The 23,994-nt window shown below is 41.1% G+C and overlaps 1 protein-coding gene and 1 pseudogene across 2 annotated transcripts in view; one reads left to right on the top strand and one right to left on the bottom strand.

Moving 5' to 3' along the window:
- The window catches only part of LOC111145712 (protein phosphatase 6 catalytic subunit), a 42,158-nt gene extending 21,751 nt beyond the window's left edge, over positions 1–20,407 (bottom strand). Inside the window, exon 1 of one of the 2 annotated variants that reach the window (XM_022500861.1) lies at positions 20,257–20,407. In XM_022500861.1, coding sequence (XP_022356569.1) covers positions 20,257–20,331 — 75 coding nt within the window. In that variant the 5' untranslated portion in view covers positions 20,332–20,407. The remainder of the gene's footprint in view (positions 1–20,256) is intronic. The other variant, XM_022500864.1, reaches the window with a different exon arrangement.
- On the top strand, positions 6,500–7,059 carry LOC111145713 (annotated as a pseudogene).
- Positions 20,408–23,994: the final 3,587 nt, after the last annotated feature.

Consider the following 23,994-nt stretch of genomic DNA (forward strand, 5'->3'; position numbering starts at 1 on the left):
ACCTATCCCAAAAGATTATATACTATATGATTCCATTTATATAACACGCTTAAAATAACAAATTTATAGAAATGGAGATCAGCTTAGTGGTTATCAGGGGTTCAGAAATTAGAAGCAGCAGAAAGGAAGTGGGTATGGTTAGGAAAGGACAAAATGAGGAATCCTTGTGGTAATGGAAGTATTTTAAATATGGCATTGGATACATAAAACTACAGATGTAATCGGGGTGCCTGGGTGGCTCAGTCATTAAGCGTCTGCCTTTGGCTCAGGTCACGATCCCAGGGTTCTGGGATCGAGCCCCGCGTCAGCCTCTCTGTTTGGCAGGGGGCCTGCTTCTCCCTCTCCCACTCCCCTGCTTGTGCTTTTTCTCTCTGTCTCTCTGTCAAATAAATAAATAAAATCTTAAAATAAAAAAAAATTTTTTAAAAACTACAGATGTAATAAAATCGCAGAGAAATAAATACACACACACACACACACACACACACACACAGAGTACAAGTAAAACTGAAGGAATCTGAATAAGATCATGGGTTGTATCAACAACAATATCCTATAGTTCTATACGACCTTACTACTAGGGAGAAATGAGTGAGGGGTATGTGGGATCTCTCAGTATTACTTCTTACAATTACAAATAAATAGTTATCTCAAAATTAAAAGATTAAAATTAAATAATTACAAAATGTAAACCTAAAATTGAGGAGTCACCCAACTTTTTAAAAAGAACTCTGTTTGCATTTAAATGTATTTGTTCTCTGACAACACTCATATCAAAAGATTTCATAGAAGGAAAATGATTCTCATGACAGAACAGTGGAGAAGGAAGTGTACAGTCTTGCTATGCATGGAGAACTGGGGGAGAACCTACCTTCCATACGAGACCAATTTATAGTACAGTCAGAGGCCCTACTGGGTTTTATGGTAGGTCTGCTAAGAAAAGAGAAACTGAACTACGCAAGCATTAAAAAAATTCAAAAATAAAAATTAACTGATTAATTAAAAAGGGGCACCTTGCCGGCTCATCAGTGTTATGAGTTCAAGCCCTACGTTGGATGTAGAGCTTACTTAAAACAACCAACCAACCAACTACACAAGCATAATGGAATTATTAAGAAATTTAAGTTAAGGGGCGCCTGGGTGGCTCAGTGGGTTAAAGCCTCTGCCTTCAGCTCAGGTCATGATCTCGGGGTCCTGGGATCGAGCCCCGTGTCGGGCTCTCTGCTCGGCGGGGAGCCTGCTTCCTCCTCTCTCTGCCTGCCTCTCTGCCTACTTGTGATCTCTGTCAAATAAATAAATAAAATCTTAAAAAAAAAAAAAGAAATTTAAGTTGGTTGAGCCTCCAACCCTTGGTTTCACCTCAGGTCGTGATATCAAGGTTGTGAGATCGAGCCCCAAGCCCCGAGTCAGGCTCCAAACTCCATGCTCAGTACAGAGTCTGCTCGTCCCTCTCCCCTCTGCTCCTTCCCAACACAAGCACACATTTCACTCTCTATCTCTCTCTCAAATAAATAAAGCCTTAAGAAAAAATGAAGAAATCTAAATGCTAGGGACGTCTGGCTGGCTCAGTTGGTAGAGCACCCAACTCTCAAACTTGGGGTTATAGGTTTGAGCCTCACATTGGGTGTAGAGATTACTTTAGAAAATAAAATCTAAAAAAATAAAAAATAAAAAAATAAAAATCTGAATGCTACAATTTAACTAAATATATAGGAGACACACTTTTAACAGCAACAGCTACTTTATACAGAGCCAAGCACAGGAGAGAACTCACAATGACAGATGATCCCGGGGGAAAAGGGGGTGGGTAGTGGAAGCCCATCAAAAGAAAATGAGGAGAAATACAGCTGCTTGGAATTTTTCAAAATAAAATGGTTTGTTCTTATTCCTAGGATAAGTTCCTCATCTTCAAATAGAACCTCAAAGCCAAGATCTTTCTTCTGGCCTGGAGTCCTTCTAGCTTAGGGCCCCTGAGTAGCTAGCTCCTTCTTGTGCTGAATTTCCCACAACACTCAGACACTTCACCAAACAAGCCTTAGTCCTGCCAATAATCCATAATAGGAACAGATACCAGTGAGTGAAACAATGTTTCTGAACTGAAAGCCTTAACTTTATAATGAAAGATGGTTTCTCAAGGTTGCTTCAGTTTAAAAATTCTGGTTTACATTTGTAGAAGAAAAAAATTCAGTTTTTCTTTCCTATAGAGGGAAAAACCCAGTTCTTCCCTAGTGTGTGCTTCTTTCCTATGTGTCTCCTGTACTAGTCACACAAAACACTCACATTTCTGGTCACCAAATGTGTAGAGGTTTTTTCCCCACAAAAAGCAATTCTTCGTGACACCAGCTGGCTGTCCAACAATTTAACTCAATTCTGACACTATCCACACAGAGATAACATCATATCCCACAAGTAGACTGCGCCACCTCCCCCCACCAAACACACACACACACACATTCTCTCTCTCTCTCTCTCTCTCCAGATATCAGTTACAAGCTCAAGTTATCACCTAGGCTTCTAACCAACCAGCTATAGATCAAAGGTTATGCAGGTTACAAAGACCTCCTCCTTGGGTCTAATTTGCTAGAGCAGCTCACAGAACTCAGGAAAACATCTACGTATTTACCAGTTTATTAAAGAATATGACAAAGGATATGAATGAACATTCAGATGGAAGCTCTCTGAACCCCATACTTGAGAGATTTTATGGAAGCTCCCACCATTAACCCCATTTTCAGCCCTTCTCCCATTTGAAGACAACTGGGGACAGGACTGAAAATGCCAAGCTTTTTTTTTTTTTTTTTTTTTTTTTTTAAGATTTTTTTTTTTACTTATTTGACAGAGATCACAAGTAGGCAGAGAGGCAGGCAGAGAGAGAGAGGAGGAAGCAGGCTCCCTGCTGAGCAGAGAGCCCAATGCGGGGCTCTATCCCAGGACTCTGGGATCATGACCTGAGCCAAAGGCAGAGGCTTTAACCCACTGAGTCACCCAGGTGCCCCTGAAAATGCCAAGCTTCTAATCATGATTTGTTTTTTCCAGTGATTAGCCTATACCCAGGAGCCATCAGGGAGCTGACCCAGAGCCATCTCTTTAGAACAAGACACTCCTATCACCCAAGAAATTATAAGGGTTTCTTTGCTAGAAACTGGGGGCAGAAACCAATATATATATTTCTATTATCTCACTTCATTAAAAACCGCCTATGTCAAATCTTTCACTTGACCCAGATGGTAAGACTGAGACCCCAAGCACTCAGTCACTAAGCTACTTAATCTTAGTAACAACAGATCTGGAATCCAGGTTACCTACCTTTTTTCACTGAACTATCTTAAATATTTAGTTGTTCAACACAACAAATATTTATTGAGAGCCTAGTATAATACCAGTAATTCTAGAAACAAAGTAAATAAATAGTAATGACCAAACAGACTAAAAGCCCTGCTCTCCAGAGGCTTACACTCTCATGAGAAGAGGTAGAGAAAATAAAGAAATAAGTAAAATATATGTTCATACTACTTTTTCAGATAGTGGCAAGAGGAATGGAGAAAAATGAAGCACTGTAACAGGAGTAAATAGTAGCATAGGCGGGAGGTGGTACTGGTACCTTAAATAAGGTAAGCACAGAAGCCTTACTGATAAAGTGACTTTTGAGCAAAAATCAGAAAAAGGTAAGGTTATGGGGGAACAGCACTGCAGCCAGTGAGAACAGTAAGTACAAAATGCTTAGATGAGAGCATGCTTGTTGTCTGAGAAACATCAAAGCTGAAGTGCTTAGTGGATTGAATAAAAAAAAAAAAAAAAACAGGAGAGCACCACAAAACATTTTTAGGTCCTCGGGGATAAATATAAGGACCTGGCTTTTAACAGGAAGCATTGGGAGGCCCTAAGCAGAGGAGTGATCATGATCTTACGTCCGCTATTTTTATGGGCTATGATGAATTAGGGATAGGAAAGAGGTAAAGGCAGAATCAGGAACACCACTTATGGGGGCTTCTACAAATAATCTAGGTACAAGTTAATACTGGCTTTGACCAGCATCATAAAAGTAGGAAATGGCCACAAGTGAACAGATTCCAGATGTTTTCTGAATGCAGCATCCACTAGATTTGAGAACAATTGGAAAGAAAGCACTGAAAGAAAGGAATCAAGGGTGACTCAATGTTTTTGGCTTAAGGGGTGCCTGGGTGGCAGTTAAGCATCCAATTCTTGGTTTTGGCTCAGTCATGATCTCAGGGGTAGACAGATTAAGCCTACGTTGGGCTTTGTGCTCAGTAGGGAGTCTGCTTGAAGATTCTCTCCCTCTACCCCTCCCCCCACTGGTGTGCTCTCTCTCTCTCACTAGTAATAAATCAATCCTCAATCCTAAAATAAAGATTTTAATTTATTTATTTGCCTGGGACAGAGACAGAGAGCACACACACAAGCAAGCAGAGCAGCAGGCAGAAGGAGAGGGAGAAGCAGGCCCCCTGCTGAGCAGAGAGCCCCACATAGGGCTCGATCCCAGGACCCTGGGATCATGACCTGAGCCAAAGTCAGAGGCTTAAGCGACTGAACCACCCCAGAGCCCCAATAAATAAATCTTTAAAAAATTATTTTGGCTTAAGTAACTGCAAGGGTGTTAATAGTCATTACTGATAGTTAAGACTCTAAGGAAAGACCTTCTTTTTTTAAAGATTTTATTTATTTATTTGACAGAGATCACAAGTAGGCAGAGAGGCAGGCAGAGAATGAGAGGAGGAAGCAGGCTCCCGACCGAGCAGAGAGCCCAATGCGGGACTCGATCCCAGGACCCTGCGATCACGACCCGAGCCGAAGGCAGAGGCTTTAACCCGCTGAGCCACCCAGGCGCCCCTAAGGAAAGACTTTCTTACTGTAATTTTCTCTTAAACAGAATTTATTTTTTTAGGGGCGCCTGGGTGGCTCAGTGGGTTAAGCCGCTGCCTTCGGCTCAGGTCATGATCCCAGGTCCTGGGTTCGAGCCCCACATCGGGCTTTCTGCTCAGCAGGGAGCCTGCTTCCTCCTCTCTCTCTGCCTGCCTCTCTGCCTACTTGTGATTTCTCTCTGTCAAATAAATAAATAAAATCTTTAAAAAAAAAAAAAAAGAATTTATTTTTTTAGAGCAGTTTTAGGTTCACAGTAAAATTGAGAAGATATAGGGAATTCCCATATATGTGCTGCTCTCGAACACATACATACATACATACAGCATCTTCCACTATCAACATTCCCCATCAGAATGGTGCATTTGTTTCTGACGAACTACACTGATCCATCAGTATTATGTGGAGTCCATAGTTTCAATTAGGGTTCACCTGTGGTGTTGTACATTCTGTGGGTTTGGACAAATGTATAATGACATGTATACAGAATTATAGTATCATACAGAATAGTTTCACTGCCCTAAAAATCCTCTATGCATCCTTCCCTCCCCCAAATCCTGGAAACCAGTGATCTTATTACTGTCATCATAGTTTTGCCTTTTCCGGAAGGTCACACAGTTTAAATCATACAAAAGTAGACTTTTCAGATTCACTTCTTTCACTTAATGATAACCACTTAAGGTCCTTTCATGTTTTTTAATGGCTTGATAGCTCTTTTCTTTTTAGTGCTAAATAATAGTCCTTTGTCTTGATGTACCAGTTTATTTATCCATTCACCTACTGAAGGACACGTTGGTTGGTTCCCAATTTTAGCAGTTATGAATAATGCTACCATAAACATCCACAAATAGGTTTTTGGATGAACACAAGTTTCCAATTAATTTTGGTAAACAGCAAGGAGCATGACTGCTAGACTGTATAGTAAGAGCTTGGCAAGAAACTGCCAAACAATCTTCAGAAGTGGCTGTACTTTGTATTTTGCATTCCCATCAAGCATGAATGAGAGCTCCTTTTGCTCCCCAACTCTGCCAACATTTAGTGATATCAGTGTTCTGAATTCTGCCTGTTTATAACATTGTTTTAATTTGCATTTATTTCCCTAGTGATGTATGATGAGGAGCACCTTTTCATAGGCTCGTCATGTGTTGATCTTCTTCAGTGAGGTGTCCGCTCAGGTCTTTGGCCATTTTTTTAAAGGAGCAGTTTGCTTTCTTATTGCTGATTTTTAAGAGTTCTTTGCATATTATGGATAAAAGTCCCTTATCACATACGTATTTTGCAAACATTTTTTCCAGTGTGTGGCTTGTCTTCTTATTCTCCTGTCTTTTTACAGAGCAAAAGTTTCTAATTTTAATGAAGTCCAGCTTATCAATTATTTCTTGCATAAGCAGATTGTTTTGATTTTAGTTCTTTTAAAAAAAATAATAAAGTGCAAGATTCAGTTGTTTTCTTCATGTGCTTGATGTTCGGAAACCATCATCATAATTAATTTTAGAAAATTTTCAGTGCTTGCTGGTGGTGGCTGTATCACTGCCTGGTAGAGGCGCAGGAATTGATGGCTGAGGTCTTTGAGCTGGGATGAACACTGCTCTTGGTGAAGGAAGGGAACCAAGCCAGAGCCATGGCCAGTACAAAGGTAGCAGCTGGACTGACCATTGCTGCTGCAGGATTTGCAGGATGTTATGTTTTGCAAACCATGAAACAAGGAGCCTCAAGTGAAACAAGTTTTTCAATGTCTACCAAAATCTGCCTTCAGTGGTGGTTTACAGAAGTGGATTGGAACCCAAAATGACAAAACGAGAAGCAGCATTAATATTAAGCATACTATGGGGCACCTGAATGGCTCAGTGGGTTAAAGCCTCTGCCTTCGGCTCAGGTCATGATCCCAGGGCCTGGGATCGAGCCCCGCATCGGGCTCTATGCTTGGCAGAGAGCCTGCTTCCTCCTCTCTCTCTGCCTGCCTCTCTGCTTACTTGTGATCTCTGTCTGTCAAGTAAATAAATTTTTTTAAAAACTTAAAAAAAAAAAATACTAGGCATACTACTGCCAATAAAGGAAAAAATAAGAGTTGCTCACTGATGAATCGTGTTTTTAAATCACCCAGACAAGGGAGAATCTCCTTACATAGCAGCCAAAATCAATAAAGCTAAAGATTTACTAGAAGGTCAAGCTAAAAAGTAAAATAAATATGTGATGAATTCTAAGTTTATTGTTTATGTACATGAATGCCAGTTTTTTATAATAAAATGCCTCAAAGCTACAAATAAAAAAAAAAAGAACACTTTGCTCATCCCTCAAAAAGCTATGTATGCATTGGCAGTCTCCTCCTACAACTCACGCCACAGCCCTAGGCAATCACTTATTTACTTAGTCTCTATGGCTTTGTCCACTCTGGACATCTGCATATATGGCCTTTCGTGACTGGTTTCTTTCACTTAATATAATGCTTTTCGTTATATGTAATGAAAATGCTTTTCTGTATTGAAACATGTTATTATTTTGTTCTTTTTTCTAAATAAATAATATTCACTGTATGTATCTATCACATTTTACTTATCCATTCACTAGTTGCTACGTATTTGGGTGGTTTCCACTATTTGGCTGTCAGGATCTGATTTTGACACATTAAGTCTCAGATGCCTACCAGACTTCTAAGAGCCCTGTATGTGCTGTAAATAAGTGATCAAATGAGTCCTGAATTCAAGGAAAAGGGTCTGAGCCAGAGAGACCAATTTAGAGACTGTCAGGATATACATACACACATACATACATACATACATGACACTAGAAGAGATAACTATAGTGGTAGCTACAAAGAGAGGAAAGGATTAAGATCAAGGAATGATCTGTAAGATACATCAATATTTAGAAGTTAGGGAAAAGAGGAGGAACAAGTAAAAGAGATAGCTTGGTGAGACAGAAAGGCAACCATGAGCATGTGGTATCCTGGAAGTCCAGTGAAGAAAATGTTTCAAAAGAGATGTGATCAGGGCACCTGGATGGCTTAGTCGGTTAAGCATCTGCCTTTGGCTCAAGTCCTGATCCCAGAGTCCTGGGATAGAGCCCTGTGTCAGGTTCCCTGCTCTGCAGGGAATCTCTTCTCCCTCTGCCCCTCACACCACTCATGTTCTCTCTCACTCTCTCAAATAAATAAATAAAATCTTGGGGCGCCTGGGTGGCTCAGTGGGTTAAAGCCTCTGCCTTCGGCTCAGGTCAGGATCTCAGGGTCCTGGGATCGAGCCCCGCATCGGGCTCTCTGCTCAGCGGGGAGCCTGCTTCCTCCTCTCCCTCTCTGCCTGCCTCTCTGCCTACTTGTGATCTGCCTCTCTCTCTCTCTCTGTCAAGTAAATAAATAAAAATAAATAAATAAATAAATAAAATCTTAAAAATTAAAAAAAAATAAAAAATAAAAGAGGAGTGATCGAGAGGCATGGGCAAAAAAGAAAATGAGGAGTAATCAACTATGTTCAATGCTGCTAAAAGGTCAAATTTTGGAGAAACAGAGCAGAGCTGAGAGGGAATACTTTTTTATTCCTAATCAACAAGTACCATTTCCAGAATATTCTATACTCTAAGAAAAGGAGCATACCTATTAATACCATGGTATAATTCAGAGGTTAAGAGCACAGCCTTTTAAGTCCAAAAAGATAAGAGGTCAAATATCAGCTCTACCTCTTACCTATTACTTAGCTTACTGTTACCTTAGCTGTAGATCCCTGAGCAAGTTACTTGATCTTTCTCTGTGTCTTAGTTTCCTCATCCACAAAATAGAGATACCTACCTGGAGATTCTAAGGATTAAATAAGAGAGTGCATGCAAAGTGCTCTGGCAGAGTTTTATACATACATACACGGTTATATACTCAGCCTACTACATATCTGTGTACACTGAATTATAAAACATGACCAAGAAGGATATACACCAAGCCCACATACAATAGCAGTTGCTGGAGATGTCAAACAAAAGGAATTCCACTTTCATCTTTCTTTTACTTTTTAATTATTTATTTTTCAAGATTTTATTTATTTATTTGTCAAAGAGAGTGAGCACAAGCAGGGAAGCAGCAGGCAGAGGTAGAGGAAGAAGCAGGCTCCCCACTGAGCAAGGAGCCCGATGCGGGACTCGATCCCAGGTCCCTGAGATCACAACCCGAGCCAAAGGCAGCTGTTTAGCCAACTGAGCCACGCAGGCGTCCCTGTTTCTTTTACTTTCTAAAAAAGCATGAAAAACATTTATTCTTTGTGGAAGAAAGTAGTCTGCTTAGGATTTTCTCTCTCCCTATCCCTCTGCCCCTCCCCTCATCCATGCACACTCACTCTCTCTCTCAAATAAATAATTCTGAAAAAAAAAATGAGCAAAAAACTTAACAGGCATATTTCCCAAGAAAATATACAAATAGCCAATAAACACATTAAAAAATGTTTAGTATCATTAGTCATTTGGGAAATAAATGAAAATCAAAACCACAATGGGATAACACTTCATACACACTGGGGTGACCACAAGTTTTTAAAAATGAAATATAGGGGCGCCTGGGAGGCTCAGTTGTTGGGCATCTGCCTTTGGCTCAGGTCATGATCCTGGGGTCCTGGGATCGAGTCCCATGTCAGGCTCCCTATTCAGTGGGAAGCCTGCTTCTCCCTCTCCCACTCCCCCTGCTTATATTCCTTCTCGATATCCCTCTCTCCCTGTCAAATAAATAAATAAAATCTTAATAAATAAATAAATAAATAAATAAATAAAAATAAAAATGAAATACAGCAAGTGATAGCAAGAAGGTGGATAAACAGGAATCCTCACACATTGCTGATAGGAATATAAAATGGGATAGCCACTATGGAGAACAGTCTGGCAGTTCTTCAAAATGCTAAAAAGAATTACCACATGCCCAGGACTACCACACCTAGGAATAGAGCCAAAAGAAATTGAAATCAGGGACTCAGATACCTTTACACCAGTATTACTACAGTATTATTCACAATAGCCAAAAAGTAGATAAAACCCAAGTGTCCATCCACAGTGAATGGATTAACAAAATGTGGTACATCCATACAATGGAATATCACTGAACCGCAGAACAAAACGAAGTAATGGTACATGCTACAAAGTAGATGAGCCTTGAGAACGTTATACAAGTCACAAAAGGCCACATGCTATAGAATTCAACTTAGAACATTCAGTATGGGGAAATCCATAGAGATAGAAAGTAGATTAGTGGTTGCCTATGCCTCAGGCTTAGGGTAAGGGGGAAATGGGGAGTTACTGCTAACAGTTTTGTAATTTCTCTTTGGGGTAAAAAAAACGTTCAAACACTGATTATGATGATAGTTGCACAACTCTGAATATTCTAAAACCCACTGAATTGTACACTTTAAAAGTTAATCTTTTTTTAATTTTTAAAAAGATTTTTATTTATTTGTTTTAGAGAAAGAGAGCAGAGCAGAGGGGCAGAGGGAGTGGTAGAGAAAATCTCAAGCAGACTCCGTGCTGAGTGCACAGAACCTAATGCAGGGCTTGATCTCGTGACCCCAAGACTATGACGGGAGCCAAAATCAAGAATTGGACACTTAACCAACTGAGCCACTCATGCACCTCTTTTTAAAGTTAATTTTAGGGGTGCCTCGCTGGCTCTGTAGGTAGAGCATGTGACTCCTTAATCTCAGGGTCCTGAGTTCAAGCCCCACATTGGGCACAGAGCTCACTTAAAAAAAATTTTTTTTAAAGATTTTATTTATTTGACAGAGAGAGACACAGCGAGAGAGGAACACAACAGGGGGAGTGAGACAGGGAGCAGCAGGGTTCCCGCTAAGCAGGGACCCCAATGCGGGGCTCGATCCCAGGACCCTGGGTTCATGACTTGAGCCGAAAGCAGACACTTTATGACTAAGCCACCCAGGGTGCCCCCCAAATTTCTTAATTAAAAAATTAAAAAATAAATAAATAGGGGCACCTGGCTGGTTCAGCTGGTAGAGCATGTGACTCTTGATCTCAGGGTTCTAAATTCAAGACCCAAAACGGGTATAGAGATTACTTAAAAATAAAATCTTAGGGGCACCTGGGTGGCTCAGCATCTGACTTTGGCTTGGGTCATGATCCTAGGGTCCTGGGATTGAGCTCCCACAGAGCAAGGAGCCTGCCTCTCCCTACTCCTCTCCCTGCTTGTGCATGCTCTTTTCTCTCTCTCTCTCTCTCTCTCTCTCTGTGTCAAATGAATAAATAAAATCTTAAGAAAGAAAGGAAAAGAAAGAAAGAAACCAACCTACTATAAACTCAACCCTGAAATAAGCCAAACTGTCCTTCAGGGAGACCTGTCATCACCCTGCATTATACTGCCCTCCTTTCCCAATTGCTTTTTCCCCAAATTACACTTTAATGTCGTGCCATCCACCTGTGGTAAGGGGCATTGTGGGAACAGAGCTTGTCACCGTGTAGACAATAAATAAGATGCACAGGGTGCTGTTGTTAAACAGTCACCTTCAAGGAGGACCCAGGGGAGGAACATCTCTGCTCCCTCTATCATGGATACATGTGATTTCCTGAGAAGCTTGTGTTTGTTACCTTTTAGACTTGGTCAATTTTTTAGCTGATTAGTTTCTATCTTTCAGTAGACTCCCTGAAAGCTCAGGGCTTAATCTCAAAGAAGTAATCTGGCCATCACAGCTTTTATCTTATATACAATTCTTTTACTGCTCCATCTTGGTATCCTATCTTTACATTTTCTTTGTCTCATTTTTCTTACTTATTTTGTATGTAATTTATCTTGCTATATTGAACACACCTTTGTAAACCACTCTATATCCTTTCTGGAACAAATTAACGTTTTTGAAACTAATCACAGCAGATTCCTGAGGGACTCCATGATTTCCATACGCAAATGTGCTAGAATTTGCACCCACATATGTCTGGCTCTCCTAACCCATAATACCCCTTGAACTGCAAGTCACCCCTGCTGACTGGCCCATATCCCCCAGTGCTGACCTCAAAGTAACAGTACACCACAAACTCAAGAACGTTACTGTGAAACCTTGCCAATCTCAAAAGCTGGTAAGCGTCTAGGGGACACATGTAAACCACTTAGGCAGCATCTTCAATCTGAGACCACGCACACTACCTTAAGTAAAGTAACAACTGTCTCCTGTCACTGCCATGTCTGCAGTCCCAACTGAAGATTTAGAGTCGATTCTCTAAGCCAAAGCCATTGCCTCTCATCTCTCCAGTTGAGCAGTAGCTTACACATCCAAACCAAGCACACACAAAAATAAGTCCACGAAATCTCAAATACAAATTCTATGTAAATCAGCCAACTACACACACACTGGCTTCAGAGAGCCTAGCCTTGCCATGAGAGAAGACACATCGTCCTCTATTCCAAAGCCCTTTACAGCTTTGTTCTATTGCTTAGTTGGTAAGAAGCGTGGTTTCTCTTACTGCTCCAAAATCATCTCTGAGGCAAGATTCTCAATCTTACCCAACTTTAAGGCAAACTATACCCATCTCTCCCCACAATGCCCAATTAGTTCCTAATTCTTGAACAAATAAGGTTCATAACCCCCTTCTTAGAAGACCCCATTTCCCTTCTCTACCTTTTCTTCAAGATACTCAGGGTTCCACTCTATTCTCTGCTCCTGTCTCTGTGTCCCCTCCTGCTCCTCAAATTCACCGAGTTTTAAATTTTTGTGATTCTTTGTTTAGCTGATCCTGCTAGCTAAAACATACCATTTCCTATTTACTTTAACATACTAGTATTCATAAAAATCTCTTGGTTTAATAAATAAAAATTTATCTAAAAGTATTTTTTACATAGCCTTTGTATAGAATTTCTACTATAATACAAATCACTGGGAACAAGGAGCTGGAATCCAAGATGATAATAATATTCACACCCTTGCAATCTAGAAGAAAACATCCGTATCTTTAGTCTAAGCCAGAGTTTCTCAGCCATGGCACTACCAATAACTTTTTTGTGGGGGCTGCTGTCCAATCTGTTACAGGACGTTTAGCACCCCTGGCCTCTATACCCACTAGACACCCATAGCAACTCCCCGGCTGTGACAATCAAAACTGTCTCCAGACACTGCCAAGGATCTTCTCAGAGGCAAAATCACCCCAGCTGAGAATCAATGGTATAGACCTTTCTTCTGAGTTTACTACTATGAGAGCTACTGGAGTCTGGAGCACATTTGACAATCAAAAAGTATTTGTTACCTAACCAGCTTGCAAACCCAACAGATAATCTGGACATCTCTACCTCAGTATCTTCACTCGGCAGCATCTCAAACTCAGTACAGCCCAAACCAAACTCCCTTGCATTCTATAATTTACAGTATTTACTAAGTAATCTATGCCAGAAACAGATTACACTGAACTCTTCGCTCTTCCTCATAACCTAGGCCTAACACGTCAACAGGTCCTAGTACACCTTCTTCATCTACTTTTAAAGTTTTGGGTGTGTGTGTGTGTTTTAGGAAAACCGTGTACACCCAGTGTGGTGCTTGAACTCATAACCCAGAGATCCAGCAGCATGCTTTCCTAACTGAGCCAGCCAGGAGTCCCCATCTCCTTTTAAACACCGCAATCATTTGTCACTGCCTTACTTTAAATTCCCATGTCACCTGCCCTACTGCTTCTATGACATCTTTGCCCATTCCAAACCATGGTCCACAAACACTGCCAGAACGATATTTCTAAAATCTACTATCACAGTCCTCCTTAAAAATTTCTCAAGAGCATTCCTCTATCTATGGCAGTGTTTCCAAAACTTTACACAGATACCATCTTTATGATTTTTGTCATATTCCTACCACATACAACAGTGTATCCCCATAATAGTTTTCTTTGAATCTACTTTTCTTTTTAGTTAGCTACATTTTTTTAAGATTTTATTTTATTTGTTTGAGAGAGAGAGCGCACACAAGTGGGGGATGGGGAAAAGGAAGAGGCAGAAGCAGACACCCCCCCAAGCCCCAACATGGGGCCTGATCCCAGGACCCTGAGATCACAACCCAAGCTGAAGGCAGATGCTTAACCCACTGAGCCACCCAGGCACCCCAAGTAGGTACATTTTAAACAACATCCCAAAGTCACAGTATGATTTGTTTTTCCCTAAAATATAAAAGCATCTCAGTGTCTCTCTATATACTACCTGAAAGATAAAAATCGAAGTTTATCAGTCTAGTCTTCCATGATTTGGCCTCTCCCTGCCTTCCCAGCACCACCTCCAGCCATACCAAACTACTTCAAGTTCCCTGAGTCAGCCATGTTCTTTCAAATTAAGCTGTACCATTGCATATGGTATTTGTTCTGCTAGCAAATTCTTTCCTTCCTGTTTTGTCTACCCAAACACACTCTTATCCTCTCACTGCTCCTTCTTGCTGAAACTGTCCCAGTTCCAGTTAGATGCTGCTTTGAATACGTTCCCCAATATCCTGAAGAGCCCTCTATTATAGCACCTAACATACCACGCAACAATCATTTGTTTACCTCTCTATCTCCTTTACTATATTGAGAGCCCCTCATAGGGAAATATCGGATTCTATCTCTAGCACCCACAGGGAACAGTACTTGACACAAGGAGACATCTGAAAAATGTCTGTTGTAGAATAGTATACAATGAGATTCAACAAACCTTAACTGTTTGTCTATCACATACAAGACAGTGTTCTAGGACTACGGAGAACACAAAAATAAATATGATCCTAGCCTTCCAGAAGCTTGTAATCTAATGGTGGATACAGACATATTTGCTATCATATCATACAACAGAGAAGGGTAAAATGGAGCAATAAGGTAAATGGAGCTATGGGACAAAGGTCAGTATAGGAAAAAAAAAAAAGTGGGAAATTTTTTTTTTCTTTTTTTTTTTTAAGTAGGCTCCAAGCCTAGCATGGAGCCCAACCTGGAGCTTGAACTCACCACACTGAGATCAAGACCTGAGCTGAGATCAAGAGTTGGATGTTTAGGGGTGCCTGGGTGGCTCAGTGGGTTAAAGCCTCTGCCTTCAGCTCAGGTCATGATCCCAGAGTCCTGGGATAGAGCCCCATGTCAGGCTCTCTGCTCTGTGGGGAGTCTGCTTCCTCCTCTCTCTCTGCCTGCCTCTTTGCCTACTGTGATCACTGTATGTCAAATAAATAAAATATTAAAAAAAAAAAAAAAAAGAGTCGGATATGTAACCAACTGAGCCACCTAGATGCCCCAAAAGTGGACATTTTTAGTAGCAAATAATGCAGGTATATACTCCATTGAGTCACTGTGGCAAAACCCACATAAACCTCAAGACCTGCACTGCATTTGTTCTGCCTTACAAAAGTATTGTGTAAATGACAGAATGGACATGAAGGTACTCTGAAAACTGTAAGCAGCTAAGTACATTCTAATCATTGCTAATAATTCTGACTGGGGAACCCAGGAGCCCTGCATGGAGAAAGTGGCATCTGAGGCATAAGTCTAAAGGGACATTGAGGGTACTGTATAGAGAAAACAGAAATGGTAGTTACAGACGTAAATCCTGGACCCAGACTACCTAGGTTTGAATCCCAGCTTCTTCACTTACTAGCTGTATAACTATAGAAAGATACTTATAATCTGTCTGTGCTTCAGTTACTTATCTATAAAATGGGGCAAATATTAGTACCCAACTCATAGAGTATTAAATGATTTACAATTTGTGTTATGTAAGTATTAAAAAAAAAACCTAGGTGATAGAAACAGACTGAGCAGAAACAAACACAGAGAAAAGCACAGGGCGTGTTGTCAGAAGGGAACCGTCCAAAGTACTTAGAATGGAAGGTAAAAAGAAAAGTGATGAGTGGAAAATACGCCTAGAAAAGCAAGCTATTTGTCATCCTTCAAAAAAAAAAAACAGCTAATAACTTTATCAGACAGAGTCTGCACAAGAAGCTTTCCAACTTAAATCATTGGTTAGGTGCACAACCTCAGGCAGATCATACACTCCATGAAGCTCACTATACCCTCAATAAAGTAAGAAGGGCATGGAACTAGAAGAACTCTGATTCTCTCTTAGCTCTGAAATTCTAGAAAGGGACTAGGGAGTTGTTAGAGATGTGCACCTTCCAACAGAACACCTACAGCCACATGTAACTGCTGAGCCCCTGAAATATGGCTAGTCCAAACTGGGATGTGTCATAAATGTAAAATATACACATTTCACACAGTACCCAAAAAAGGGCAAAATATTACATTAATAATTTTATATTGATACAAGTTGCAATTGAGTTAAATAAAATATTACTAAATTAATTTCAACTGTTCCTTTCTATTTTTTTAAAATGTGGCCATTGAAGGCTCATGTTTCTGAGCACTTTATTTCTACCAGACAGCACTGTTGTAGACTATTTCGTAAGACATAGAGGAATGTGATTCTGTTGCCTGGAAGACAAACAAAATGCAAGGTGTTATCAGAAAGGGTCCTGAAAACACTGACAACACTCTTCTAGCCTATACAATGCCACAGTATGTCCCTTACTGTCACATTGTCTTCAGTTTTCCCTAGGGTACCTAAAAAAGATACAACAAAAAAAACAAACAATCTGGGTAAACAGAATGATCAATGCAACAAGCACTAAGGTGAGTGACTAGACTAAAGGATTCCAAGTCTGGAAGGATAAAGACTACCATGTATGATGAGGATCTATAAAATCAGATAGAGTCTGGAATGAGGAGGTACAAAAGGCTATTCACTAAATCTCAGGGAAAAAGCAAAGGAGAATTTTTTGAAGCTTTATGGAGGCATTTCAAGCAAGGTGCAACTTTGCTGTGCAAGTAGCCTTATATGAAGAACCCAGAAATGGCTCAGACTAAACATAAAAGTGAGTTCCAAAAAGACTACATAAACTATTAATTCATAAAAGTGGTTATTATGGAACTGCACAATTCCTTGTGCAATTTTTTTTACCTATATGTCACCTTTAAGAACTGTCCAAGAGATTGAACAATCCCCAAGTTATAGAACCCTTCCCCCACCGAAATTCTTAAGTATTCAATACACCTGCCTTTTATCATTCATTCTTCCACTTGGCCAGATATGGAATTTCTATCTCCTATGATCCTCTCTAAAATCTTTTTTGTGGATGAGAACCACTTGAGCTCATTTTTAAGAAAGGTTATGTTTTGGCCCACTCACTTTCATATATTTCATCTTTATTCCTACCAAACAGTTATGCAGATTCAATCCAGTACTAATGATTTGACCACTTCCAATTCAGATATAGAGAAATCAAAATTAGATGTAGAACACCCTATGCACTCATTTTACTTATTACCTCCAACTTCTACTCAAATTAAAAACACAGGTGAATTGCTATCTACCAGAACAAATCTTTTCCATAATGACCATTAAGTGGCTCCAATGAATTTTCTTCCTCTGATCTTTTATTTTGGCTCTAAAGCTTCAGAAAAGGTGCTCCTGGAATACTTTCTTGGCTTGTCTAATTTTAGTTTCTATTTTATGCCAAGAAGTAGAAACAAAATTAAATTTCTTTAAAAATACACCAGACATGAAGAGCACAACTAAATTCATCTGATAAAACCATTTCCAAGACAAAGAAAAGCCTCTACTTATAGAGGAAAAATCAGAATTGCCTTTTTCCCACTACCTGTCCAGAAGACAGAAAAAAAAAAAAAAAAAAGTTTATTAAGAAACAGATATAGGTGGGGGGCGCCTGGGTGGCTCAGTGGGTTAAAGCCTCTGCCTTCAGCTCATGATCTAGAGTCCTGGGATCAAGCCCCACATCCAGCTCTCTGCTCAGCAGGGAGCCTGCTTCCCTTACCCTGCTCTGCCTGCCTCTCTACTTGTGATCTCTGTCTGTCAAATAAATAAATAAACTATTTTAAAAAGAAAAGAAACAGATATATAGGGGCACTTGGGTGGCTCAGTTGATTGGGCATCTGCCTTAGGCTCAGGTCATGATCCCAGAGTCCTGGGATCCAGCCCCACAACAGGTTCCCTACTTAATGGGGAGCCTGCTTCTCCCTCTCCCACTCCCCCTGCTTGTGTTCACTCTCTCACTGTCTCTCTCTGTCAAATAAATAAATGAAATCTTTGGGGAAAAAAAAAAAAAACCAGATATCCAACAATGGAATACTATGCAGCCATCAAAAACAAAATGTTGCCATTTGCAACAATGGGGATGAACTAGAGGGTATTATGCTAAGCAAAATAAGTCAATCAGAGAAAGACAATTATCGTATGATCTCTCTGATAAGAAGAATTTGAGAGGCAGGGTGGGGGGTCATGGGGGGCAGGAAGGGAAAAAACGAAACTAGATGGCACTGGGGAGGGAGACAAACAGGGTTGGGAGGGTGGAACAGGGTGGCTGGGTTATGGACACTGGGGAGGGTATGTGCTATGGTGAGTGCTGTGAATTATGTAAGACTGATGATTCACAGACCTGTACCCCTGAAGCAAAATAATATATGTTAATAAAAATAAATAAATACTTATTTAGGGAGGAAAAAAAGAAACAGATATACACTACATACAGCCCAACAGTGTTGCAAAGGGAAATGAAATGGTTTAATACCTCTATTTCCTTAAGGTGGGAAGAAAATCCAATGTTTATCAAACTAAGAGGTCTAAAGAAAATCCAATCCAACTGATTATCTTCCAAATCATATAGCCAATCTCAAGTTAATATCAAAACACACTATAATAATAAGCAACATTTTATTCATTAACACAAAGCTCAAGACAGCTTTACTTGTGCTAAAAAACAAAGTTCCACATCAAATCACTGATATGAGAAAATCAACTTGATCTATTGAACAATGCCACCAAAAGACATCTGGTTAGTTTTCCATGAATTAGGTCCCAATGTTGGCTGTATCAGTGCATATAAACAGAAGGAAGCCACAAAACTAATGTCAGAAGGACTCAGATGGGCATAAATAAAAGCTACACTGCTAGTATTGGCTTTGTCCTCATTTTAATCAAAGTATCTTATTAAAAAGGAGAAAATGTGCAAGAATGACTCCCCCATCATACAGCACATATAATTAACATCTAAGTACAATTAAGTTACATCCATAAGAGCTGGTGTGACCTTAGACATTTGCATACTTGTTGACTGATGTTAAATATCAACTTCCTGTACGAACAGAGCAAAAGGAAAAAAAAAAACAAAAACAGTAATCCCTTCCTTGAAAAAGAATTTACAAAAATAAATTGCTTTACATCCACAGACTAAAGGGGAAAATATATCAACGGTTTACCCACTTACCACACAGTAAATCAAAGTTAACTGAACAAGTAAAACAGGCACTAGCACTGACCGCTGAACACTGTCAGACACCTAAACGTTGTGCATGAAAACACTTCTCAGAAAAGCAACATACTAAAAACTTACATTCCTTCTCTCTTACATTCATTCCTTTACCCCCACATACTAGGCAATAGGAAGGAACAACTCATCTCCTTTGGGAAACCAAGAAAGGAAATCTTCAGTTAAGAAGGACTTATGAGGGGTGCATGGGTGGCTCAGTTGGTTAAGCGACGGCCTTCGGCTCAGGTCATGATCCTAGAGTCCCTGCTTGGCGGGGAGTCTGATTATCCCTCTGACCCTTCCCCCTCGTGCTTTCTCTTTCATTCTCTCTCAAATAAAATAAATAATATCTTTAAAAAATAAAAGAAGAAGGGATTACGAGGAAACAATTTAAGAGGCATAAAGTTTTTGTATTGAGGGCCTACTATTTTATCCACTGAAATTAGCTCAACAACGTACTGGAAAATGGGTTCCTATCTGAATTAACAGAACTAAACCAACACTCGCAACAAGCGACTGGGACGAGAGGTACGGAAAGAGGGACGACCTGACGTTCTCTGACATCCCTACCAGACCTCTCTGGCCCACCGTCTTCCCCTTCCGCAGGGACCTAAACACAGCCGGGCCGCGTTCCGGGAGCTGGCGGCATCTCCTGTCAGACGCCGGCCACCCCGCGCGCTCCTGTCACCACCTCTGGGGGATGACCCCACTCCGAGGGCACTGTCCGCCGGGCCTCGGTCGGCCTCCGGGAGACCGGGTCGGGGTGAGCCGAGAGGAGTCCTCCACGCAAAGCTGTCAGGGCTTAGAGCCTGGGGTAGCCCGAAGGCCAGGAGGGGCAACCCTGGGACAGAGGCCGCGACATCCCACGGGATCCCCAAGGAGAGAACCGGGACAGCATTCGGGGGACTCGGGCTCCCCCCGCTCTCCGCGTGACGCCAGGTCGAACCGGGTCGCTTCGCCCCGCGTTAGGCCCACCGCCAGGACCGGACGGGGCGGGATGCTGGCGGGGGTCCCGCGGAGAGAGGAAGGGCGGGCCGGCGGGAGCCCCACTGCCGGAAGGGGCGAGCCCCGCAAGCAGCGCTCCCGCCCCGGCCGGGCTCACCTTCAGGTCGTTCTCCGGTAGGTACTTGCACAGCCGCGCTATCTCCACATACTTGTCCAAGTCTAGGGGCGCCATTTTAGAAATAACAAGCCCCGACGGCGTCGGCGGCAGCAGCGGCGGCTCTAGTAGCGGCGGCGGCGGCAGCGGCGGAGGCCGAAGCCGGAACTCTTCCTACGTCACGTCCGGCCCGTGAGAGGCGTCTGCGCAGCGGCGTAAAATTTGCTGCGATTCTCCCCGCTGACTCCGCACGCTCCACGCTCTCTCCAGCGGAACCAGGCTGCGGGTCCCTGGAGGCACCCCGGGTCCAGACAGTGAATCCTGCTGGGACCCGTAGTTTTCTGCCGCGGGGAGTACTGGGATTTGTAGTTTGCAGTTGTGGCCAGTTAGCCCCACTTTTTCTCCCCTTCCCTTCCTTTATACTTTAACTTCAATGGGCCCACCGAGGCTTTTCTGATTAAAAAAAAAAAAAAAAAAGGAGATGACCCTAGCCATTCCTTAGTTTCTCACTTCGACTCTTTTAAGCATCCTCTCACCAGAACTTCTTCAGTTAAACATTGGGTAAGCCTGGGCGTAGTTAACCTATTTGTACCTTTGAAAGTCCTTGTGAAAACCTCGCCTAAGCCTGTAGCAGAGACATCAGGATACCAGTCTTGCAGTCCCGGAGGGGAGGGAAACACTCATTACGGGTTTCTTAAGCTAAATGCTATATAAATGCTGTTTTCCCGTTTAATCCTCATAACAATTAATAGGAAAGCAAGGTTCAGAGAGGTTAAGTAACTTGACCCATAACTCACAGGGACTAGGCAGGGGAACAGAGACCTGAACATAGGTCTACCTGGTTTAAATATGCTTCGGTGTGAGTCTCATGAGCGCAGGGAGTCTTTTGTTCTACCGTCAATGAAGAAAAACAAAAACGAACAACAGAAAAAAACAAAAAAAAAAAAAACAAAAACAGAAAAACAGGACCTGGCACTAAGTATAACTTCAACAGTAGTTCATTTAGCAGCTATTTATTGAACACCAATTATATGCCAGGTACAGCTGTAGGCACTTGGGATATTTAGAAAGCAAAATAAACAAAGATCTCTATCCTCAATCTGTAACTACATTCTAGAAGAGGAGGCAGAACATAAAATAATAACTATAGCGTATTAGGAAGTGATAAGTGCTAGAGAGAAGGAAGAAAGACCACAGTGTAAGGGAGATGGCGTGATGCATTTCTAAGAACCAATAAAGAGGTAGGGGATTAGCCATTCAGATGCTTGAGGGCAATCAGAAGGAAGAGGCTAACACAAGAGGGCCGGAGAGGGAAGCATATCTAGATGGAATATTGAAAATGGCAAGATTAGTGCGGTTGAAGCAAGAGGAGAAGGGATGAGAGAAAAGAACGTTTTTACTTTTAATCTAATGGGGAGTTACTGCAGGGTTTTGAGCAGAGGAGTAACATGCAAAACTCATTTTAAAAGGATCTCTCTGACTGTATTAGGATGGCTGCAGATGAGAGACCAGTTAGGAGACTTGAATAATCCAGTAGTAGCAAGTGCTCAAAAATATTTGTTGTTTAAATGGCCCTAGCCTGAATCCTCTTACTTTAAAGTGTATTTTGTCGGGGTAGGGGGAGTTGGGGGGGGTTGGCTGGCTCAGTCAGTGGAACATGCAACTCTTGATCTCAGGGTTGTGAGTTCAAGCCCCATATTGGGTGTGGAGATTACTTTAAAATAAAATCCTTAAATAATAAATAATAAACGAATAATATAGAAATAAATGATAGTAAATAATAAATAATGAACAAATAATAAATGAATAATAAATAAATAAAATATTTAAAATCTCAATCTCACGACCCTGAGATCACAACTGTGGCAGAAATCAAGAGTCAGACTCCCAGCTGACTGAGCCACCCAGGCACCTCCAAAAATTTTTTTAAATTTTATTTGAAGATTTTTAAATTTTTTTTTAAGATTTTTATTTATTTATTTGACAGAGAGAGAGACCAAGGAGGGGGAGCTGCAGAGGAAGAAGGAGAAGCAGGCTCCCCACCGAGTAGGGAGCCTGATGCGGAGCTTGATCCCAAGATCCTGAGATCATGACCTGACTTGAAGGCAGACACCCAATTGACCGAGGCACCCAGATTTTATTTTAAATTTTATTTATTTATTTGACAGAAAGAGAGAGACAGCAAGAGAGGGAACACAAGCAGAAGGACTGAGAGAGGGAGAAGCGGGCTTCCCTCTGAGCAGGGAGCCAATGCAGGGCTCCATCCCAGGACCCCGGGATCATGACCTGAACCAAAGGAAGATGCTTAATGACTGAGCCACCCAGGCGCCCCTGATGATTTTATTTTTAAGTCATCTCTACACCTGCCATTGGGCTTGAACCCAACCCAAAGATCAAGAGTCAAATGCTCTATAGACTGAGCCAGTCAGGCACCCCTAAAATTAATTTTTAAAAGTTTGATGCATAATTAATGACATCCACAGCACATATTTCTTCATTTATTCAACAAATATTTATATAGCACTTACAACATGAATGAGACAGATATGATCCTTGCCCTCATGGAGCTTACAGTCTGACAAAGACAAACAGAATAAATATAAATGAGCAAATCCTAATTGCAAAGTATGATTCGTGCCTAAAAGGGAAAGAAGGTACTGTAAGAAAAATGGAGTGGAAGAGGCCTACTTTAGGTTGGCAATATAGTAGAGGTAAAGTGTGCAAACTGTATTACCAGCTGGCCAGAGTTCAAGTCCAGGCTCTATTACTCATAGTGTGACTTTGGCAAAGTTATTTATCCTTTCTGTACTCTAGTTTTCTCGGCTTCTATATGGAGATAATAACTGTCATCATATTGTATGCAGAAGATAAGAATAACACCTTATAGGCTTGTACTAAGGTTTAATAGAGTTAGTGCTATATAGAAAGGGCTTAATGATATTATGTACAGAGTGAGTGCAACGTGAATGTTAGCTCTTAGTATTATGTGGATAGGAAAGGCCTTTCTGAAGAGGTAACATTTAAGATTTTAGGAGGAAAAAAGTGTAAGGATGACATGTTCAGAATTTCTTGGAGAAAGAATTCCAATTGAGGAAAAGATGCTATTGTTTTTGACTTTTTAAAATTATTAATACAGTCCTCTTTAGAAAGCTGGCAATTCACTTTTTAGCTTTGAACCTCAGTAAGTGGAAATTAATCCTACTTAAGATACCTTCTCAGAACTGGGAAGGAAGGCAAGTAAGGAGATGGACATGACTGTTCTTTACAAATTATAATATGGTTGAAAGAGAGATGACATCAGCATCATTGCTTTCCTTGCTGATAAGTCAGTGAACAGGTAGCTAATGAAAGTGGATGGTATCACAGGTGGCAGTTCTCACATTACCAAATCATCTGGTAAACTCCCCCCCTGTAGCCCTACCCCATTCAGTAAACCTCACTCTTGATATACACAGCAGAGAGAAATAAGGGAAGCATCCTTCAGAGTGTTGGGTGACCTCTTAGAAGAGGTGATAGACACATTGGTCATTTATTTTGGAAACTGTGCAGAAATTGCTGACTGGAATGTATTCTTAGTTTTCCTTTGGCAAAGGAGGAAATCTAGGCTCCTGGTTCTGCCATTTATGTAGGCTAATCAGTTTAAATTCTCTGGGCCTCCATTTCCATTTTAAAAACAGATCTCAAAAGTTCCTTCCAGCAATTTCTGAATGTCATTTCTAGTATAAAGCATAGGTCTCACAA

This window comes from Enhydra lutris, unplaced genomic scaffold (assembly GCF_002288905.1).
Source record: "Enhydra lutris kenyoni isolate GAN:26980312 unplaced genomic scaffold, ASM228890v2 scaffoldscaffold13, whole genome shotgun sequence".
NCBI lineage: Eukaryota > Metazoa > Chordata > Mammalia > Carnivora > Mustelidae > Enhydra > Enhydra lutris.